Genomic DNA, 17,991 nt, shown 5'->3' on the forward strand with positions numbered 1-17,991 from the left:
TTTTTCAGTTTAGTGAAATGAATGTTGCTTTAGAGTATCTGAACTACAGTAAAAGTCCAGTAGGATCTGTGTACTGTCTGTAGGGATTGTGGCTGAATTTAGTTATCAGAAATCAATGTGCTTTTGACATATATCAATGCTGTTAGAAATTAATTTATTAAGTAAATCTTGGAGAACTGAGAAGACTGGCTGCTTTTCATGGCACTTCATACTGTGGAACTCAATGTACTTTCCTAGTTTCCTCCCATTGCAACTGAAGCATACAAAATAATATTCTTAGGGCAATGGGACTGTTTTTGTATTTATAGTTAATTATGTTAACAAAGAGCTAGGCTACAACTCCATAAAATTATGCATACAAGATTGCTTATTTTATATTATTCATTACTGGGGTATACTAATGGGATGAAGGGAACATGGACATCTTAACTAATGTAAAGTCCCATGTAATGGTAATAGACATTCATAGTATATGTATCTCCCATATCACATGGGGAATCGATGAATTTTATAGTTATGTTCTGATTTTAACCAATCAAGTGAGAGTTGTCATTTTCTGTTTGCAGTCTGGTTTTCCTCAACAGTTTCTAGACTTATACATAACTTATCCATTATTGGAAGTAGGAGTGCTTAGTATTTAAATTTTTTAGCCAGTGTGACGCAGTGCTTCTCCACCAAGGAAATGAGACGTATTTTCAAATGAAGGATCATTTTTCCCATCTGAGTGACTTAGATCAACCATATAAGTTTCAAGATCAAGGAACATTTTAAGTATAAACTTTAATTAATTGCATTTCAGAAAATGCTCCTTAAACTGTGAGAGGTTTGGTCGTGGGTTTTGTTTGTTTGTTTGTTTTTGTTTTCTGCTGAGACCTTTCAGTGCTTAATGCAAGGAAGCAGCGGGAGGCTGAAGGAAAAGGGTGTAAAGTCCTTCCACAGCCATGCATCTGGTGCCAGTGAACATTAATCCCTATTTGTCACATCGTTCACTTCCCATTGTCAGGAGGATTTTTAAAATGAGCAGTCTTACATTATTAATATTTTATGGTTTATCTAGTAGTGTCAGAGTGTGTGTGCAGGTGTGTGTCATCCCTGTGATGTCTGCTGCTCCCTCCCCCAGAGCCACCGGGAGAGCTCAGCTAGATGTCCCTTGGCTTGGTGACGCTGAGAAGAGCAAGAAATATTGCCCTGCAGCGAGAAAAATAGTATGTTTCCAACTGTCTCAATGACAATCAAGACCTAGTTGATGATCTCAAGGGCTTGACCTGTGTCTTTGTCAGTGCACACTGGGAGCATCCCCATTTGTTTTAAGCTCTGTGATCTGCTTCTGCAGTTTGCTCTGCTTGTGCTCCACTCTGCCTGCTCCAGTTCCACAGCTGCCAGAAAAACCTCCATCCCAAAACAGAATAAATGCGTGGAACCTCTGATGTGCCTGTACGGCGATTCCCTGCTGTGCGCTGAGTTTCCTCTGTTGTTCATTTGCCACATTGTCCATGTAGGTTTTTTGCATCCAGCCATTCAGATCAATGTGACCTTTTCACAAGTCTGCGTGGACTTACCTGGAGATTCAGGCTGTGGTCTTTTGCTCATTTACAGAGATCTGATCAGTTGATCACAACTGGATCAATCAGCAGTGCTCGTTAGATCTTGGTCAAATGCAGACACATGACCATGCTAGAGGGCAGTTAGTCAGAACCCATGGCAGAGTTCCTGACAGCTTTAAGCTTTTTTTCACCCTCTGTGGGAAGACAAAAAATACTCAATCCAGCATAAAGTTTGCCAATCCAAAGTTTACTCATAAATGTTTTTGAAAGTGTTTGAAGTGGCAGGATGTTTTTACTCCAGACAAGCGTTTTGCATCAGGTGGCCTTAATGTTTATGAATGAGCACTGAGACCCTAAAGCTAGATTTTGTTTATTTTTACACTGATGATATATAGCCTTGGTTACTTCTCTTACTCTGAATCTAAAAGTGCCCTCTTACCAGCTGTACATCCTGTAGCCAGATTCAGCTGTTGAAGGTAAAGCTATTTTTTTCTGGTTTTAAATTCTCTGTGGCGATCATCCTTATGCAAAGAGAGATCCCTTACAGGATGATGGTTTTTGCTTTCCATGAGCAGTATTTTCTCCACTCCCTTGTTTGGTCAAGGCCTTCACCAAGACCTTTCTTTCTACTCTGAACTTTCTGAATCAAATGCTGAGATTATCCATTCCACTCAAGATATCTGACTGGTCAGCCCAGCATCTGCTTCTGCCCAGAACTGCCTTATGATAGGGGAAAAAAAACCCACAACAACAACAAAAAAAAAAACCAAAAAAAAAAACCAAAAAAAAACCCCAAACAAACAAACAACAACAACAAAAAAAACCAATCCGTGCACATTTTCCAAGGAAAAAAAGAACATCTGAACACTTCTTTGTCCAAAACAGGCCCACAGGGAAGAATCTTTAGATAATGGTAGCAGCTAGGAAAGCTACTTCAGCCTCATGATGCCTTTTGTCATAATTTATCGTCATCATAATTTTACTCTCATGACCTCACTCTAGTTGATCTAACCTTGCCTGCAGGACAGCGTTTAGCCAAGGAGGACTTCGTTCTACTGTCAGCTGAGCAACATGGCCTGTGGGCTCTCGTGTTTCTCTCCTATATGGTGTAGGATCAACTTTCCCTTCACAGATCCCTCCTTCCCTCAGTCCTCTCAGTGAGATCCAGGATCCCAAATGAACCCCAGCACATGGTAACCCTCTTATGGATGGATACTGCTGGTAGGAAAGAGGACAGATAACCTATCACCAACACTGCTTTTTGTTTCTGAGTGGGAAATGCTAATACGACTTGAATCAAAGCATTTTAGCAGTTACAAGTTTTGTGGCTGAAAAGACAATTGTATAAAAGCTAAAACCTACAGGAGAGCTTGGAAGGGCTCCACTGCTGAGTCAGTGCCCAGCACTCTGGTGAGGAATTGTGCTTTTCTGTCTGCCACACAGGGAGCAAATTGCATGTTATCACTGGGCACCAGCCCAGTGTCTCGTGTTTTTCGTATCTGCTACTGGTTAGCCGATAGCCAAATACTTCAGTTTATACTTTTAATTCACTAACAGCATGAAAAAGATTACCCAAAACATTATCATTTCCATTTCCATTGAGAATCTGGAAACCACCAAGAAAATCATCCCGTTTTCTTTGATGAGAGCTGAATTTCATCTTCAGCGCAAATGTGCAGCCTGGGGCAGTGGGCTCCTCTGTGCTTTGCATTAAGGGGACAGTGGTCAGCCAGCAGTTCTTGCTGTTGTCTCTCATCAGGGGGCTGATGCAGATCTTGTTTGGTAAGGTGGTTTGGTTTTGTGATTTTTTTATTTTATTTTGTATTGAGAAAAAAGGAAATTGTTTATAATTTAGCCAAAAGAAGCAACAAAGCTCACTCTTTTGGTCACTACAGTATCTTTTCAGAAGCCAGCTAGTCAGGCTTGATGAAGTCTTTGGATAGGATGAAATCCAGAGGTTTTCATTATTTTTTCCTTCAGTGGATCCAGATAAACTGTTTATCTCATCATGCATCATACAGAGGTGCCATAAATATGTGAGGTTTTCGAAATAGACACCTGTGTTTTGGTATCTTTTAATACAGCTGTAGCTAAGAATTGAAACATTATTGCATTCTGAATCCACATGACAAACAATACTCTCACAGTCGTTACTTTCTATCTTTTGACTCTAATAAAGGAGAAACTATCTAGCCTACTACTTGGAATGGGAAGGGATGAGACAAGACTCAAGGAAATCCTAATGAACAGTGAAAACTAAGTAATAAAGGATAAAAATTGTGTGTGTTTTTATACAAAGGCCAAATAATAGATACTGATAATTACTGGCAGGCATATTCTGTTGCGTTTTTTTATCTGAATTTACAAAGACCTTCTTGTGTACAGGGAAGAAAGATGGAAATGAAACTTGTAACAGAGAATGTGAGCAGAGGGGATAATTCATGAGAATAGCTGCCAAAACATGTTTAAGTACAATTCAGAGGAAAAAGCTTCAAGAGGGAATGGGTTCTGCTGTAAAACCACCACTAGAGTTAACACAAAAGCAACAGGACAAGCCAGTTCTTGGGTGGTTGCAGCTATACCCTGCTGCAACTTCTTGTGAGGCTTCATTCACCAGTGACGTATTGTGAAGACTCTCAAAACTATTTAAAGCCATTAAACCTAAAGAAAGTTGAAATCAGAGGAGAATGAGTCAGAAAATGGTCCTCTTTTGAGTTAAAAGTTCAACTGTAGTTTCCTTTCTTAATATTTCCTTACATCTCACATCCCTCTCTTTATCTACAAGTGGTTTCTTTTAATACAGGGCTGCTTTGGAGGACAAATGATAGGGGTATTTGTGTATGTGTTAATTTATGAAGGGCATGTGTAAAACTGAAAGATCATCGTTCTGATGATGTAAGCTTTAAGTTGTGGCTTCGAACTATTTTAATTTCTACTATTTTATAAACAGCCACAACTATCTTGCTAATATTTTCCGTGATAACATGGAGCTGTTCATAGGAATGAGGGGTTTGCTTTGTTTTTTAAAAGATCATACACTTAGATAAGGTTGTGTCAAGTGCTACTTACTGTTTATGCAATACAGATGTCATTCCCTGGCCTTGAATTTTTCCATTTACTCAAAATGGATATATAGTGCTTTTGGAGAGGCAGTTATTTGCACAAGCCAAACTTAAAATAGAAAAATACAGAGGTTCAGTTTTTAGAAAGTTGAACATCCTGAAAAATGAGTGCAGTTATTGTTCTTACTACATTGCTAAATCTGTCTTGTTTTGGAAGGTGAACAACACAGTGACCTTTTAGTTTACACTGAAGAATTTCATGCATTACTAAACATTTTTATATCTGAACACTTAAGCCTCGCTGCCAGCTGTTTCCCAAATGCCAGTGTGTGCTCACTCCTTCCTTCAAGGCTGGCAGATATAATCTCTATTTAAGAGATGAACTAAAGCAGAGCGAGCGGTGAAGTGGCATGCCTGAAAGTCCTGTTAACAGCAGAGGTTGGAATTCATTCGCTGTTACTTTATCTCTTAATTCAGTGTCTTTACCACAAGACCACTCTTCCTCCCAGTCCTAAAGAACCATGTAGAAGGTTTCAGAGGGTGTTTAAAATCCTACAAACATCACTAGAACAATTGCATGCAACAGGTTTAGAAGCTAAATAGTGTGAAGTAACATAGTGGGGATGGCTCTTTGAGCCAGTTGCAGTCAGGGCGAGAAGCCAGGTCTCCTGACTGACATCAGCATTTAATGTGGACTCAGAGAAGATGTATGTATTGTTAGTTTAAAACTTTGGAAGGGTGCCAGTCAGGGAGAGCTGGAAAATCTCCCAAGCAAGCAGGATCTTCTCAAAGAAAGGGAAGAAATAATTATGTAGAAATACTATTGTTCACAGTCAGTGTTAGAGAAATGCGACTCTAATGCTACCACTGAATAGTGCAACTATAAGCAGCCTATAGAATCATAGAATGGTTTGGGCTGGAAGGGACCTTAGAGATCATCTGGTTTCAACCCCCCTGCTATGGACAGGGACACCTTCCACTAGACCAGGTTGCTCAAAGCCCCATCCAGCCTGGCCTTGAACACTTCAAGGGATGGGGCATCCACAGCTTCTCTGGGAGCCTGTTCCAGTGCCTCACCACATAATGAGAAACATTTAGCCTTGCTCTTGCTCTCAGTTGCTCTATGAAATAAATGCAGATCCAATTCCATACTTCAAGTGGTAATACTTCTAGTGTTCTTGTAACTTGCCTAGTTTAAAGCCCTGAGAACAGATGTTGTTTATTCATGTATGTGCTCTATACATAATGAACAGTAGCAGTAGTGAAAATTTCTTCCATCTGTCATGTCAGTAAACCTTTAGAGACCACCACCAGACTGAGTGTAGGTCATATTAACTTGTTATTTGGCTTATTGCATCCATGCAATCAAACTGCCCATGGCCACTATTGTAATGATAGACTGAGCCCTTGGCCACCCTTGTGAATCACCTCTACTTTAACCTATAGAACTTTTAGAAAATGGATCTCTATTCTCATTTTATGAAAATATGCGATGTATTTGTTGTGGTTTTAGTTCCAGGAACTGTAGCATAGGTTCTAAGTTGATTAAAAACCAGGTCCAGGCAGGCTTTGGGTCACCATAAGTAAGTTGTAAGTGGTAAGTTGTAAGTTGTGGTAAGTAAGTAAGTTGTATACTGGTTTATTGGTTATATTGGTTAGTATTTTGTGGCTCCCTGGCAAATGTTGCTCAGGAACCAGATTTCAAACTGCTACATCAAATTTCTTCCCCTGATTATCTGTGTGTCTTTGAGCAAGCCAACAAAAACGGTCAAGACTTAATTTATCAGATGAGTAAGCTAGTATTTAGCTAGAGTGCTTCCATCCAATGGTAGCAAATTTCCCCAGTCCCACTACCACCAGCTCAGCTGAGTCACAGTGCTGCCAGGACTGTTTGTGCACCACTGTGCAACAGCTCTCACACCCACCACAGTCCAATACCTCCATTCTTGGACTGTCAGCGATGCGTTGGTCATGACAGAGGCATCACGCTTCACTGGCGCAATCCTTTGCGTTGTGAGAAATGATCATGCCACTGTACTCGGCACTGGTGAGGCCTCACCTTGAATACTGTGTTCAGGTTTGGGCATCTCATCGTAAGAAAGACACCAAGGTACTAGAGAGAGTTCAGAGAGGGGCGACGAAGCTGGTGAGCAGCCTGGAGCACAAGTCTGATGAGGAGCGTTTGAGGGAACTGGGGCTGTTTAGCCTGGAGAAAAAGAGGCTGAGAGGAAACCTTATCACTGTCTATAACTACCTGAAAGGAGGTTGTAGCATGGAGGCTGTTGGTATCTTTTCCCAAGTAGCAAGTGATAGGACAAGAGGAAATGGCCTCAAGTTGTGCCAGGGGAGGTTTAGATTGGATATTAGTAAAAAATTCTTCACAGAAAGGGTAGTCAGGCATTGGAACAGGCTGCTCAGAGAAGTGGTGGAGTCACCATCCCTGGAGGTGTTTAAAAAGCATTTAAGCGAGGTTCTTAGGCACATGGTTTAGTGCTAGAGTTAGGTTATGGTTGGACTCAATGATCCTGAGGGTCTCTTCCAACTGAAATGATTCTATGATTCTGTGTTTTCTATCTGGGTCTTACTGTTCTGCATCAGCATTCTGTTTTGCTGGTTTGTGATTCTCTAGTCTTCAGGAGGAAGTCAATAGAAGTGTCATGCTTGAGTACCACAGATGCTGCAGGTATAACCTGAGAAGAACTTCTTTTGTGTTGCCACTTCAGCCCACTGTGGCCCATTATCACACACACAGCTCGTGCTACAACACTCGCCAGCACAGCGTTGGAAGTTGATACAGCTGTATTGGCAGCTACCTTGCCCGCTTTGTGTGAACCAAACCCAGGGCTGAAGGATCATGCAATCTGGGAAAGGGGCCAAAGCAGCCCCTTTTCTGCTTCCATGAGCTGTGAGATTGGCTCTGTTTCTTCCCAGCCCATGTGCATGGCTGTCACTTTTGTGCTCCAGTGGACATTTAAGAACTTAGACCAGTGTGAAGGTGTCTGCTTTAAACCCATAAATCATTCCTTCAGCCCTGAGTGCAAATGTGAGCACATGCAGGACACCATCCCAGCGGGGTGACTGTCTAGGTGAGAGTGTCTTTGGGAAAAGAGCTGAATTTGTCACTTCAACATCCAACTTTGAGCAGAACAGACCCCTATGCTTTCCTGTTATGATTCTGCAAATTGAATTCTTTATTTTGTTTCTGTGACGTGATGGAAAATAAAGGGCTTTTGGGGGTTGGGCCCAATGTGTCTCCTGTGAAAACCCAGCCTTTTTTTCCTAGGTCTGTGCCCCCCTGAGGAAAATCAGTTGTTTTCAGGCAACCCTACAGCAGCTGAGTAGAGGTGTGTGTTCACTGGCAGTCCAGCTGGAGTGACAACAGGAATGAACACCTTTCCTGTCTGGGTGGCAGGTAACATCACTTGACCTGACAGAAACATGCATACTATTGACTTGTGCCATGCTGTTTTTTAAATTATCGTATTTGAGAGCTTATTTCTGGATGTAGAACTGCTAGTGTGTAATGTCAAATGCCATTAGCTAACATGAATGGTAAGCCTGACTGGAAATGCAACATTTCACAGTGGCTTCAAAGAGATTATTTTTTGCTTGATCTTTTAATGTTAAGCGTGAGTTCGAGGCCAGCATGTTCCCAGAAAGTTACATGGACCGCGTGGGATTTTTTTTTTTTTTAATACTTGAGAATCCTGTCTTCTGCGTTGAATTACGTAAAAGGGCAACGCGATGAGGTAGCAGGCAGTCGTCTGCGTTTTCGGGCGGGTTGCCGGAGGGCGAGCCCGCTCCCTTCCCGCCTTCCCGGGACGAGCGGCCGCAGAGCGGCTCGCGGAGGCGGAGCGCGGCGGGGGCGGGACACGGCCCCGGCCCGGCTCGGCCCGGCCCTGCATTTCCCTTGCCGCACGGCAGCAGCAGCCGGCGCCGGGAGCCTCCTCAGCGCGGCGAGCTCACGGTGCCGCCGGCCAGCGCCCGGAGGCGGTCTCGGGGAAACTTTGTGCGGCCGGGCGAGCTGGCTCCGTTCTCGGCAGGCAGCGGAGAGAGGCGGAGAGGAGCGGTCGGAGCCGGGGATCGCCGCCGGCCGCCGTGCCGGAGCTCGTAGGATGTCACCATTGTTCAGCTGGGTGGCTAAGGTAGGCGGCACCGCGCCCGCCGTCCTCCGCTCTCGGGAAATAAAGTCCAGCCTAAGAGTTTGCGGATGTTCGCGTTTCGTTTCAAGGCAAGTCAACCACCCCCGGGAAGGGAGCAGAGCCCTGCTGTATTGTTTAGCCAGGGAAAGGGAGGAGGACTCAAAGTGAAAAGTAAAGGCAGATTGAAGTAACTCACGGCTTGGGTTGCGGGGTTCAAAATGAAGCTGCCTTTCTGGACGGTTGTTGTGCCTTGCCGCAGCATCTGTGGAAGGGGAGAGCTGTAGTTCAGACTGCACAGAAGGTGTGGTCTGCTCAACTCCTAACGTTTCTTGTGTGCTCTGGAGAATGTGTAACAGCACTCCCGCTGTTTGTTTTGGCCTTTTTTTACTTTTTTTTTTTTGTCGTACTCTGGATTTATGAAGAGCAGTAAGTTAGCTTTTAGTGAGTTATTTGTCTAAGTATAACAACGTGTGTGTTGTGCTGGCTTCTACATCTGTGTGTCTTGGGCTTCAGAAGGATTTTCCACTGTAGTTGTGAAACTATCTATAGATGCAAAGAGGTAGAGGTGGTTAAAGAAATCTAGAATATAGTTCTTAGCTGATGTTTAAAAAAAAAATTGTTCTTCCGAAGTAACAGTCATTCTGTTGTGAGGCACAGTAGAAAGTGGAGAAGAGGACAAATGGGTGAAACAGCTGTATGACAGGCAAGAATCGGGGGCTCCTTGGAGGAATTATCTGGGGAAACAAAAAGACTTGATTTTGAAGTTTAACAGGCAGCCTTGCTACCAGTCAGGCTACATAAAACCTGATTCTCCCTTCTGTTTTGCCAGGTGTAAATGGTCAGTTGCTTAATCAGTGTTAGGCATCCCTCTCCCTGAATATGTAACAGGTGAAATACCTACCCTGGCAAGATAGTAAGAGGGCAGTGCTTGATATATTACTCTCCTTCAGATTCTCGGATAGAAGGATGTGCTCTTTTGTGTCTTAAAATGATCCTGCTTGATTTTAGTCATGCCCTGAGAAATAGAAATGCATACTTTCTTCTTCTCATTTAGATTTTTTTCCTTCCTTTAAAGAGCTACCAGGTGGAGGGCTTGTTAAAGGGGTTCCCTCTCCTGTTACCACTGTAGCCCTGTGTCGTGGGTGACGTAAGGCCTGATTTGCCATGTTATCCAAGCGAATGATACTGGCCAATTTCCATGCTGACTTTTACAAGCATGCCAGTCTCCAATACAGGTGGGTGCTCTCAAAAATGAGTGACGCTGTCAAGTTAATACTTTAGGGATGCCGTCAAGGGGTGGCCAATTTCCCCTCTTGTTCACTTGTTAGCTGGACAAAGCAGCTACTCAGAGAGCGAGTTAGTCTTGGAGGAGGTACAAGGCAGAACTTGCAGCGTGCAGACTTGGCCGTGTTTTTAGAGAGAGTAACAGAAGCTCTTGCAGAAATGCACTTCTAACTCTACTTTCAGGAGTGCTTTTAGGCTTTCAGAACTAATTATTGCAATGCTGGTTCCTCACAAGTGTTTAGTTTTATTCTTTTAATGGCTGTTAATCGTCACTGCTTATTTGGGAGGAAAAGCAAAGAAGTGTATTTAGAAATATAAAATGAGGCTTGTTAATGGAGAAAGCTTTCCTGCCTGCCAAAATCTCATCAGTAAAAATGTAGGAACTACTGCTGTAGGCTTTCAACACAAATGCAAGCCTTTCCGGTTTTTGTAAGATGGTGGCCCATTCCAGAACAAGGAAAAACTGCAGGGCATGGCAGGGAGGAAACTGCTCCTTGAAACGAAGCTGTCCCCTTGCACCTATTACTTAAAAATGGGTAATCCCCCATCCAGTAACAAGTGCTTAGTGTCACCATGCAAGTCCCCAGGTCTGCAGGTACTTACAAGTGAAGTAATTTGCTCCCACATGCTATAAAATCGCTTCCCGGTGTTTATATAAACATAACCTTTTAATATGTCTTCATTACAGCATTTAATGCGCTGTTTTACCCAGCTCATCTCCGACCTACACGCAGGCTCCTTGGGGATGAGTTTTGTGGTGCTGCCAGGCCAGGTTGTGGGGCCTGTTCTGGGCTGGAGTATAAAGCCTTGCTTGAGTCTTACGTGGGTTGGATGTTGCCTGCATTGGCCCTATGGATGTTGGCTAAACCACTCGGATGATGACTTGGTGGATAATGAATTCTCCTGTTCTAGTCTCCTAAAATTATTTAAATAAAAAAAAATAAATCTGTTTTTCCTGCATGGTTTTATATGAAGTCACACAACTGATTCAGGGAAACCTCTGACTAACCACCTTGAAACATAGTTTGTTAGAAGTATAAACTAACTTTGCACTGTTGTGAGTAGACAACACAGTCACTTTTGTAGATACACAGAGATATTTTAATCTATATGCAATTTAGTTCTCTGCAATAGCTCTTACTAAAAGTAAAGAAATTATTTTGGAGTTGAAAAACATCAAAGCTTTCAGTCTGCAAAGAAAAAAACATAGAAATGCAGTTTTTTACTGATTTATGGTGTACTTGCACAGCACTAATTCATTAGTAGGAGATAATAGTACAGTGATAGTTGTTAAGAGTAATTTTATTTCTGTTTCAATCATATCTAATTCAGCTTTAGTTTAAAAAAAAAGTGTTAGTTCTCTATAATTGATTTCATTTTATAATGCAAGCTTCTATTCAGAAGCAACTTGACAGAAACCAGAATTAAAGAATTAATTGCTGAAGAAATAGAAAGTAAAAAAACAGTCCTTAGTGTAATAAATTGTATAAATGGAAAATTTGAGTGTGTCCTTAGATTCTCAGCTAATTAAGCAATTTATGCATAGTGTGTCTTTCTAGATTAAAAAAAAAAAAAAAAAGGAGTACCGTGTATAACGTAAAAGCTGTGTTTAGTTTCAGCTTGTTTTGTCTAAAGGATTATAAACTAACAAGGAACCAGTAAAGAAAATAACTAAGATAAAAAATGCAAAGCAAGGTTACATTATAGAAGAAACTTCGATTTAAATTGTGGTTTTGCTGGTGTACATCAATAAACCCTGGTCAGCTACCTCCAAGCTGCAGAAGAGCAGGTTGTCCTGAGGGGAGCCGAGAGCAGCGAGGTGTCTCGCTGCAGCTGAGGAACCTCTGGGCCACCAGCACTGGCAGCAAAGCGGGTGGGTTTGCAGTGTGCTGTCCCCAGCAGGCTTGGCTCATCTGGGATCTTGCACTGAGAAGCTGATCATTTGGATTTCTTCTGCTCTCAAGGTCAAGTTTTATGGTATATTGACAATAGGTACTCTGACATTCCCAATAGCAAAGTGAGAAGTGGGTTGTGGGGTTTTTTTTGTTGTTTGTTTGTTTTGCTTGTTTTTCCCCCAAGGACTGCTGAGTCAGAGTTGCCCGTGAGCTGAAGACAGTTTGGGAAGCTCTCAAAGCATCAAAAAAGAAAGTTTCTACGCTGTTCAGTGCAGCAAGACTTAGTTGCTTGGTTTGTGCCATGAAACATTACTGAAGTAGTAATTACAATAATATTGGAAATACCACTTATTTTTCTTGGAATCCTGATATAACTTCATATGCTACATTCAAACTGATCTTCCTGATGTTTTGCTATTAATTTTACTATTCTTTAAATAATAGAGTGCCTAATAGACTTCTGGGGGATAATATGGGAGTAAAGATCTACTTCTTAGTTTAGGTCAGAAGCTACAAATGAAATTAATTTGACTTCTGGAAGAAAATGAGAACGAATGAGAGACTGGAAATCAGGAAGCCAGAGAAATCTCCCTCCATATTTTTTTTTCTTCTAGTTTTTAAGAGTGTTCTGAGAGGGTGGTCTTGGCTTTTTCCCTGGTCTGTTTTAGGGTATATCACACTAATTCTTGTGGATTTTTTGTTCTAGGTGTACTGACTTGCCTCTTTCCTTTATTCCTCACAGCTTCCAGCAAAGTTGAGCACCTTTGGGTGTCTTTAATCCCTCAGTGAAGGACCTGCATTTTAGAAAAATGAATTGGGATTTGGTCTCTTAAGGAGTCCTCTTATCCAAGCATTTTAATGCTAACGTCCAGTATACCCTGAAGTTAATTAAACATGTCTTACTTTTAAGCCCACCTTACTTGTAAGATGGTAAATTATTTGGGGAGGTGAATAGACGGTAGTGGTATCCTATGATGTACAACCCTTGCTTGTGCTAGTGCATTTACTCCCAATTATCCTTTTCGTAAATGGATTTGGATACTGTATCAAGAATCAGACAGTTAATAGAGAACTAGTGTTGGGGAAGAATGAGGAATCATTGGGGAGGGAAGGCTCTAATGTTGCGATTTTGCTTGTAGACAAACGTCTGCGAAGGCCTTGAGGCTGCGAGTGGAGGGACAGACCCTCGCTTGTCCCCCGGGCCGGATGTCGGCAATGCTGCAAAGAGCAAGTTCAGATTTGTGCCAGAGCTGGGCTTTGGTGCCTGAGTGCACACAACGGCCCTGTCAGAGAACACTAGGTTTCTGCTCAGTGTGTTTCTCCAGGTCAGTATTTGTTTGGGGAAAAAATGTTACCAACTGACAGCTTTCAGGTAAGCACAGATTGTTGCAGAATGCTGAGGCGTTGAAACACGCTGTTTTCTGTATGCCAGTCACTCCTCACCTCCCCCCGCGGGGGTCTGGGCGATGACTGAGGAATATGTGCTCAGCATTTGAAATGAAGCCAGTCCTATGGTGAAACCCCTCTGTTACTCAGCAGTTATGTTACCACTGGAGCTGTTTGGTTCTATTTTTTTGTCTTTCCGTTTCTTTTTCTGCACACCAGGCCTGAATTCCACCTGGCTGCGCAGACATCCTCAGTTTGATGGGAGAGGGCCACAGCATGGTCTGGCTCGTATGGCTTTTATGTGGCTGGGCAGACAGTGTCCTCTGCATTTGTAAGGTACATCACAGGTGCTCAGTAAGGACTAGGGCTTTCCATAGTGAGATTCCTGGCCATGTAGATTGCAACTTACCAAGGCTTTTGTTTTGAATCATTTATGCCTTTCAGAATTAATTTCTTATGAGTATCTACTTTAGGATTCACGTTGACCTTCAGATTTAATAACAAGGCAAGCCTGTCAAGGTAGCTGAGCTTGCTGTTTTGTATAGGTCCTCCTCCACAATTCAAAACAGAACTTCTAGGCTTCAGTCAAAACCTGTTTGCTTTCCTTTGCTGAAAAGCACTCTGGAAGTTGCTGCTATTAACTATTGTCTTGTGGACATGTTTTGGGCCAAACCAAATCCTGCAGGATCAGTGAAAGCTCCAGGTCCCATCAGAGTCAGACAGTACAGCTAAGGGTTTGTTTGGGGTTTTGCCATATGTATATGTAGCACCACAGTTTAACTTGATTTGCTTTACATTTGGTGATCTAAAATACTGTTTCACATAATTGTCTGTTTTTTTGGATGGCTACTATAATAGAACAGTCTTTTATGTGTGCTAGAGGTGTTTCTGAGAACACAAAAACAGCAATTTGGCTCTGGGTTCCCCAAGTATAAATACCTTTAAGAGAAAGAGGTGCTTTGCCCAACCTTTCTTCAGAGATGGGCTCACAGAGCTGCAGGACAGTTCCGGTTTGTAATTTCCCATCATCCTGAATATAGAAGCTGCAGCATTTCTGAAAATCCTCTGCTTCAGAGGGATGTTGGAACTTTTTTACTGTGCCAACTAATAAATACTGAAGATTTTAGGATGAAGTGGTTTAAAAGACTTCTTAAAGCTGAAGGAGCTGAGGCTGTACGTGGTGTGCAGAGGCTGACTGGTGACTTATTGAGTCTTCAATAGAAACACTGTTGATTGAGTTACAGCTTTGCTGTTTGTTTGTTTGTTTTAAAAGCCTTTACAGCTTAACTGTTTGTACTGAAATACTCATGGATGGCAATGACTGAGGAAAGAAAACACTCAGCCTTGATTTTGTTAGTATTTTACGTATCAGTAAATATATACAAATTATGTCAAGATGTGCCCAAGTAGGAGCTTGCTTACTAATTTCTATGGAAAGGTGAGGCAGTAGAGCTGGGGAGAGCAGCTGGAACTCAGAGAGCAGAAGCCGAGGCACGGAATGACATTAACTACTATGTATTGGTTTTATCACCAAGTTATTTGTACTGAGTTATATCTGAATTGGTTTTAGTTATTCTTACTTTTTAACCAAGTTACAATAACAAATCCTGAGATTAATTAATGCATAAGGTTTAATAGGAGAGATTTAAAGTAAAATCTTCCTGAAAAACATGGTTTGTTTACTGAGAAACAAGAGGGAGATTCAAGCCCCTGGTGAACTACAGCTTAACAACTGGGTTTATACTTCCTCTCTTTGTGTCTGCAAGTTCCCGAAAGGCCAGGTTGGTACTCCTGGGCTGGCTGGCCAGGTGTGGGAAAGCTGCAGTTACTAGACTGGATGAAATCACCTGCAGGTTCCATCTACACTAGTGAGCAGGACACAGCAGCGCGTTGTTCAAGGGAATCTGCTGGTGCTGAGGACAAGTTGTGTTCCTGGTTCAGGGAAGTGGGTTTGACTTTGGACTAGCCCAAATTTGGTGCTGTGAACCGAACACCTGTTTGCAGTGAAAAGCATCACAAAGTGAATGTTTAGTTCTGTTTAAATGGGTGTTGGTTCAGGCACTTTGAAACAGCTCCACAATGCAATCTGTCACACAAGGAGTGGATTGGGAAAATCCCATCTCAAACACATTCTTGGGCCAAATTAAAATAGTGAAGTCGTCACAGTTATACGGTACTTGAGAATCCAGCTAGAGAAGCTGGACAAACAGCACATGCATGGCTTTCCAGTAGATGGCCCTGATTCAAGGAATGGGAGACCATCAGGGAATTTGTGTTTTATTGGGATGTTGACCTTTTGGCTACTGCTTTGTGAGAATTTTAGGCCTGGGGGCGTTGTCCAGAGTTTCTGCGAGCTAGATTTCTCTCTACCACTAACTGAAGCACTGGGAAAAGAGAGTACAAACAAGTATTGCCTTCCATTCTCAGGACAGTGTGCATGTAAGTGCACATGTTGATGGTCACACTTGAAAAAAACAAACCAAAAATGAATCTTGACTGAAATATCTGAAAGCTTCTTCCCAGCTCAGAAGTTGCTGGGTTTGGGCACGTGAATGCTTTTCTTTGTGTGTTTACAGCATCATCACTGTAATCAAAACCATGTTATTTCCAAGGGGAACCTTTGATACGCAGTAACCAAGCAGGATTTTCAGGTACAGATATCCTGTGAAGTGGCAGGTTTGGGGAGAAGAGACTATTTGTACGTAGTTACACAGGCACGCTTCCAGCTACTCAAAGTGGCAAAGCTGAGCTAAACTAAACAGCCCCTTTTTCAAGCAAAGGTTTTGGGGGTTTTGTGTTTTTATTTCAGGAAACTCTGTAACCAAATATCTTACTTCTAATAGATCATAACAGTTGCCTCTGTGCATTTACTGGACCATTGGTCTGCTGCTGTGTAGTACCAATGAGGTGAGCTCATTGAAGCCGTTGTCATGGAAATTTGGATGGTTAACACTAAATGTTTCATGCTGGTTTTGTTTCTTTGGATCTATTTATAGCTTCCAATCTCCTCAAATGCAAGCCATGGAAAAAGGGGATTTGTAGAAGTTCTTTGGAGTTTTAGACGATTATGTACAAGAGGCCTGTCTTTAAAACTCTGGTGGTAGTTACCCAGAGCCTGAACCAAAAAAAAGTGCTGGAAACTTGTATTTGGGGTAAGTCCCACTGGACTATAACCTGTAGGAGTTAGCATTCTGTGGAAGTGATTGACATTTCCATTTGACATACAGTCATTGGAGGCTGACTTTTGTAGACTTAAGAAAAATGTTCTTTTTCTATGTGAACACAGTTCATGGAGCTGATGCTATGGGTTTTTTTATGAAGTGCAGAATCATATACAAAATTATTTATTATAGATTGTTATAATTCAGGCAGCTTTTTTTTCCCTGTGGTATTTCTAAATATTTGATAATGGTTTCATATATGCTGAAAAAACAACACAAAAAGGCCCAGTCCGCTTGTATATTAGTTGTGGCTGACATACTGGCAGTCCCTGTTGCTGACATAGTTTTGAGGCAAAGAAGTTGGCATTACAAGGAATCTTTCCTTGAAATCTTTTTTCCTTCAGCTAGTCTGTTATTGTATCCCATAGAGCATCATCCTTGTATCGCCCTCCACCTTCTTTTGGAGATCCTGTAAGTCTGTGATATCTGCATTTTAGAAATGTTGAATACACACCACTCCCTTTTGGGTTTCCTCAGCAAGTAGGTGTTTAAATATGGAATACTTTGGAAATATTGTGAAGGTCAGAAATCAGTCACTCTGGAAGGGGTGTGACAGCATGAACTATACAGCTTAGCTGTAATTCAGTGTTTGATGGTTGTCTGTCTGATTTACCATTTTCTAAAGAAACCAGGCCTTGTGGGGGAGTGTGGAAGAACAAAAAGGAATAATAGAAAATTTACTGTAGGAAGAGATGGGGTAGGCTTAAAATAACAATTTCCTAACCCTGAAAAGAGAACAGATTTTGAATTTTTGGGGTGTATTGTTATAATTTGCAACTGAATAAAGTACGATGTGGATCAAATTTGGTATTTATCAAATGGTAATACAAATAAATGGTAGGAGGTCCAGGAATGCTCGTGATCACGGGTCAACATGTATTATCAAGAGTCTCTGTGTATACTCTTACTGGTATCTTTTCTTATTGATTACAGTTCTCCATATGCAGACACTGTTTGGAAAGACACTGAGGCTAGGTCTGTTTGGTGATTTCTAATTTTTTGTTTCCTATTGGTACAGCCAGCTTGCTCTCACTGTAGTAGTGGAAGAACTTGAAAATATCTTCCATTTTCAATCAGTCTGGCGCTGTGTCTTTTCAATGCTGTGATTTTTTTTGTTTGTTTCGTTTGTTTTGGTTTTTTTTAGTTTCTATTTTTTTCCCGCATTGCTTTCTTATATAGGAATGAGAAGAATTTTGAGACTCAAATTAATGAAATTCCTTTAATTTCTTCTTTTGTTGTTCATCAGTTACGTCATTAGTATTTCCAAACTCTTGTCAGGCATCATGTAAGACTTTGGTGCTGGTTGCTGTTATGACATATAAATAAATAAACCAGATGATGCAGGTAAATGATCTGACTGCTGCTTTAGAGAAGTGTTGGTAATACTGTAGTATGGATAATAGAGAAGGAACAGAAGGATGAATTTTTGCTGTTACTCCTTGGCTACTAGTGTTTTC

At 41.7% G+C, this 17,991-nt stretch overlaps 1 protein-coding gene across 9 annotated transcripts in view; it reads left to right on the forward strand.

The window, feature by feature from the left end:
• Positions 1–17,991, forward strand: part of TBC1D1 (TBC1 domain family member 1) — a 107,393-nt gene that overhangs the window by 22,592 nt on the left and 66,810 nt on the right. Inside the window, exon 1 of one of the 9 annotated variants that reach the window (XM_065836398.2) lies at positions 8,403–8,751. The exons of the other annotated variants lie outside the window; for them this stretch is intronic. Within the exon in view, the coding sequence (XP_065692470.1) occupies positions 8,722–8,751 (30 nt within the window). The 5' untranslated portion in view covers positions 8,403–8,721. Of the gene's footprint in view, positions 1–8,402; positions 8,752–17,991 lie in introns of those variants that run through there. 9 annotated transcript variants of the gene reach the window in all.

The sequence above is a fragment of the Patagioenas fasciata genome, chromosome 4 (genome assembly GCF_037038585.1).
Source record: "Patagioenas fasciata isolate bPatFas1 chromosome 4, bPatFas1.hap1, whole genome shotgun sequence".
Lineage (NCBI taxonomy): Eukaryota > Metazoa > Chordata > Aves > Columbiformes > Columbidae > Patagioenas > Patagioenas fasciata.